This window comes from Dinoponera quadriceps, unplaced genomic scaffold, assembly GCF_001313825.1.
Source record: "Dinoponera quadriceps isolate SergipeBrazil2010 unplaced genomic scaffold, ASM131382v1 scaffold2512, whole genome shotgun sequence".
NCBI classification, from domain to species: Eukaryota; Metazoa; Arthropoda; class Insecta; order Hymenoptera; family Formicidae; genus Dinoponera; species Dinoponera quadriceps.
Genome location: NW_014556881.1, coordinates 274,862 through 279,861, shown reverse-complemented (window position 1 = coordinate 279,861; position 5,000 = coordinate 274,862). Strand labels below are relative to the sequence as shown.

The 5,000-nt window shown below is 46.8% G+C and overlaps 1 protein-coding gene across 4 annotated transcripts in view; it reads right to left on the bottom strand.

The window, feature by feature from the left end:
- The window catches only part of LOC106748371 (ras-related protein Rab-32), a 24,244-nt gene that overhangs the window by 4,079 nt on the left and 15,165 nt on the right, over positions 1–5,000 (bottom strand). Inside the window, exons 1-3 of one of the 4 annotated variants that reach the window (XM_014626817.1) lie at positions 4,592–4,922; positions 2,980–3,417; positions 1,514–2,100 (exon numbers count right to left, since the gene is read on the bottom strand). The exons of 2 other annotated variants lie outside the window; for them this stretch is intronic. In XM_014626817.1, the coding sequence (XP_014482303.1) occupies positions 1,514–2,100; positions 2,980–3,417; positions 4,592–4,922 (1,356 nt within the window). Of the gene's footprint in view, positions 1–1,513; positions 2,101–2,979; positions 3,418–4,591; positions 4,923–5,000 lie in introns of those variants that run through there. One more of the 4 variants, XM_014626818.1, reaches the window with a different exon arrangement.

The following is a 5,000-nucleotide window of genomic DNA, read 5'->3' as shown; positions in this document are numbered from 1 at the left end:
ATCGAGGCGAACCCTTTTCCGAAGGAAACCCCGTGGCTGATTATCTCTTTAATCGTTCCATCTCGATTAATCTTATCTCCGGCGCGGCATACCCGCCAATTCGTCCCCGTGCGGATTTCTCTTCTCTCAGACACTCGGGCGTGACGGACGAACGCAAAACCACGAGAGTAACGCGAGACCCTCCACGTAACGGACGGGGAAGCACGTGAGAGCCAAAGAGGCAGAAACGAGAGGGCGGATCGGTATCAGGAAGGAATCGTAGCGTGCTTACGTCAGTTCTGGAGTCACCAGTCAATTATCTCATGCATACGATTTTTCGTAATGCAAAAACACCGCATGTGTGATTGAATCGTAAGATAATCCTAAATGAAGCGTGTACACACCTACGACGTGAAGTGCACTTTCACGCCGCTTCTTCTCGGAGCGTCTCGAGACGCTCCCGTGTAGAAAATCTGTTTGGGATCTGATCGGAATCTATGCCGGTTCCCCAAATAAACGATGGATTCTGATTGGGAGATCTATGAAGATTCCGATCGGAGGTGCTTCAAAAGTGAGATTCTAAGGAGGAAATTCCAGACAGATCCTGTTTTCTCTGTCTGACCAAAGTGCGATTCTAAAGAGGAGAATTCGGGCAGATTCCATTTGTTCTCTGTCCAACGTTTATTTTTCTGCGGGGTTTCTATTCAAGTTGAACAAAATATATGAAAAACTTTGAGCATTTATGCACATTTTACAAGTGTAAATACTTAAAAAAGCGTATATACTCGAGCTGTTTCAGTTATTTTGATCGGCTGCTTTTTGAAATAATTCATAAATGTCTCTAATGTGTGTAATAATATATATTATATTTTTATTTTGAACGATGCGACTCTTCAATTAAATTAAACGTTTAATTACATATTTCTTCATCGGGCGGACAAAATAGGATCTATGTTTCCCAAATAGAGAATCGTAAATGGGATCTAATTGGGATCCATTCCGATTGACCAGCTAAATAGTTACGATTCTAAATGGGAAACCCAGATAGATTTCATTTGTTTTGCTCAATATTTTCCTAAAGTTTTCTCACAATTGGAGTAAAAATGGAACTTCTGTTTGATATCGCGATATCTTACACTCATTTGGGATAAGTTTAGCTGATCATAGAATCTATACTATATATTTGGGAATGTTTGGGGAATTTCCATACGGGGCTCTCATTCAGACTCGACGGATCAATTCTCTCTCTCTCTCTCTCTCTCAGTTCTTTTCCTTATCAATACCAATTACCCGGAAATTCACGCCGAGCATTTGCTCGATTTGCGCGCGCGCGCGCGATGGGCACCGAGCGATTCGGACGGATCGCATTCCCGTCATCGTCGAGTCTCGCATACGATACACCTGTCTACCGTGACACGCAATTCAATATCGTCTCACTCTCGGTGTCGCAAAACATTGGATGTAGCGTTAATGGGAGAGACACAATCCCTATCGGTAGCGTCGCCCGGTCCTGCTCGTCGGCAGGTTCTCTCACCTTCTCCGGATGCTCCATAGCTCCTATCATTGGTGCGATGGCGGCGTGAAAGCTCGAGTATCTGCCGTCCTCTCGGTCGTAGCTCTCCGTGTAATCCTCCTCGATGCCGCGCAAGTAACCTAAACCGGTGTCCCCGTCGAAGGTGTCCTCGAAAGTGGAGAACGTGTCGAAGGTTCTCACGCTGATCTGCCGCGTTTTCCTTTTCCCCTCCTCCTCCCGCTTCCCTTCGAGCGGCTCGCCGGTGACACTGGACCGGTCGCCGCTGTCCACGAGCACGCTGATCACCGAGTCATCCGCGTTGTCTTTGGTCGAGTCGAAGAACCGTCGTTGAAATATCGCTCGTTTCTCCTCGAGAAAGGACAGTTTACGGCGCGCCTCGACAGGCGAGGATTTCGACACCGTCGAGAAGTCCGAGTCGGATTTGGTCCTCGGCTTGCTCTTCCCGGTCGCGTCCTCCGCGAGCCCCGTCTCGCTATGCTCCGGCCATCTCGACAACGCGTACGGTAACGTCGAGCTGCATTGTGCCGGGGGTGCGCGGGATGAATCGGGGTTATCTCGCTGATCTTGTCGTTGAACTCGCTCAGTGTCTGCGCAGGGGAATGCGTGTGACAAATTGGGGAACGAGTGCTTACACGCATTGACGATCCTTCGGACGATTTTTTCTCGAAGTGACGCCGAAGTGACGCAGCGGTCAAATGTCGATCAATGTCGGTGTAATTAGCCGGGAATAAAGAACGCGTCTTTGCGTATATATCGATTGTTCCATGTATAGAAACGCGAGTGAAATATAGGAAGAATCGGAAAGCGAAAGCCGAGAATTGCTCTGAATTAATTATCGCGAGCAATCATCGGAGATGAAATACAGACGAGAATCTCTACACACAAAGACGATATGCGTGAGAGTGTACACAGAAAAAAAGTGCTGGATTCAAGTAAATAATTACTCCAGTGTGTGATAATTATCGCAGTATAATAATTATTCCAATATTCCTCGGCAAATCTTTACTTTGATCAAATAACACTCGCTTGATTCGAATAAAATATTTTCCAAGTAAATTATCCAAGTAAAACATATTTACTTAATCCAAGTAAAATCCACTTGGTCCGAATGAAAATTCGCTAAGGACCATGGGAGTAATTATTCACTCGAATCCGGCACATTTTTTCGAGTACACGTGGAGAAAACAATCGTTCGTAAAATCTTTCCATCAACTATTCTTCTTTCTATTCTTCTCTTTATAAAAATATAAAAAAAAATACATCTAAGAAGAGAAAGAGGATAGGGGAGGAGAAAGGGAGGAATGAATTAGAATTCGCGAGCGACATCACGTTTGTCATTTGAAGTTAATTACTGCGTGCGATCCCTTCCGATTTAAATCTCTCGCGTGTCAGTTTTTTTTTCTTTTTTGTAGAAAGGCTGCGATTTGCAGATTTGATTCCGTCGTAGCGTTGGAACATGACCTCACCCTGCTGTTGCTGTGCCTGTTGCTGCTGGACAGTCCCCGAGAAGCTCTTGATGGTCAACGACGGCGACCTACGTTGCACTACGGTGACGGTCTTCACCGGTTTCTCGAGCAGCTTTTCCGACTTCTTAAGCTCCCCCTTCGCCTTTTCCCTCTCCAGGGCGTCGTCCTCCTGCCTCTTCTGGCCGGTCGGAGTACCGTACGAGTGCACGGGCGATTCTTGCGAGGATTGGCTCTGCGACCGGCTGCTATCGCCACTCTCCGGGGGCGTCTGACGCGGCTCTTGCTCCGAGGACAAGCGGAATTTGCTCAAGCTCAGTTTGCGCACCAGCGAGTGCGACTTCTTCTTTTTCTTCTTCTTCAAGGTCACGGCCGGGACCACGGCTGCCGTAGACCTTAGCTTCCCCTCGAGCTGTTGCGACTGCTGCCGCCGAGACACCTCTGAAGCGGAAGAGGATCGCCGGTCAACAACAACCGTCCAGCCCGTCGAGAACCGTTTGCCTCGCGAGCGAAGGGGATATTTTTTCGATGCGTTTTGTTCTAATCGCTGCTTTCAGAAGTCACGACGTTAAACAAAGGTAAAAAGTTAAGGCGAAAAGTGTGGAAAAAAAACAATATACGATCCCAACAACTCGCAGATCCTTAATTCGGCTTCCGAGTTAGCGCTGTGTCCATCATGGGTTTGTTGCCGATGTCTCGTGAACATTTCTGCTCACTTCCTCGGGATGGGGAACGACGACTCGAGACAAATCCACGAAGGACATAGTGCTAACTCGAAAGTCGGGTTAAGCATTTCTCCACACCGCGAAATATCAACTTGCAGATCATTTCGCGTTTCAGACTGGCGACTCGCATGCTCCTCGTTCGTCGTCATCGCCAGCGTAAAAAGTGACAAAGAAGAGCGCCGACAGACGTCGTTTACACAGAAGAAAAACATCTTAAATCAACGATAAATATTCTCACATATATAAGCAAGGATGTTATTCTTCGATGATTCTTAGTCTTGAATTGAATGTAAGTAATATTTGCATTAATACAATCAAATCGAAACTAAAAACATTCTAAGAAGATTATTACATTTCTGCTTATATACACTGAGAAAAAGATTTCTTCCGATTAAATAAATTCTATCGCGTCCAAACAGATTTCATCATCGGTACGCTCCGAAGGAACTAATGTCCCGATTGATAAGCACAATTGTTAGACTCTTCAACGAATATGTATCTTTATCTTGCATAAAAAATCTACTTCAAACGAAAGACAATTTCTCACAGAAAAATCACTTGTTCCATTTCACATATTCATCGTGATCGAGTAATATTTTATTTGATTAAAAGATACTTCAAATAATAGCGTTCTTTCGGTCAAATAATCGAGTTTTCTTGAATGAGACGATGAAATTCTCACCCAAACAAATGATGAATATTTCGCACGAGTATACGCTTGTTTCCACGCGGCAACTTTCAGTCAATTAAATCGAAATACTAAATCGAAAGGGACCTTTTCCTCCGTGTACGAGAATATCATTGATTTGAGACCAATTCTCTTTCCGTGCGCCGATTAATAATCTCACACACGCGCGCGATAAGGTTTGCCAAAGTTCGCCGGGTTAAACCTTTGCCATCCAGTTCCGGGTTCGGCTCGGCGGACGCGCCGGTCTCGCTCGTGCGCGTCGGCCTCTTCTTGATCTTGAATATGCCACCCTCCCGGAGGCTGTTCTTGAACGCACCGAATTTGCCCCGCTTCCGGTCGTCCGCGTTCGCGCTGGTGGAGAGGACTGGGACGCCGCTGGTCAGGGTGTCCAAGCTGGAGCTGCTGTCGCCCACGGCGACGTACTCGCCGGAAGTGCTCGGCTGAGGCTTCTGCTTCTCCTCCTCCGACGAGGAACGTGCGATCACTGTGTCGGGCGAGCTGCCACCCTCGTTCGTGCTCTCGTTACGATCCATGATCGCAACGCCGCGGCAGGAAAAGACGAGGAGAACTCGCGCTATGTCGCGATTCGTTACGAAACACGGCGAATGGGG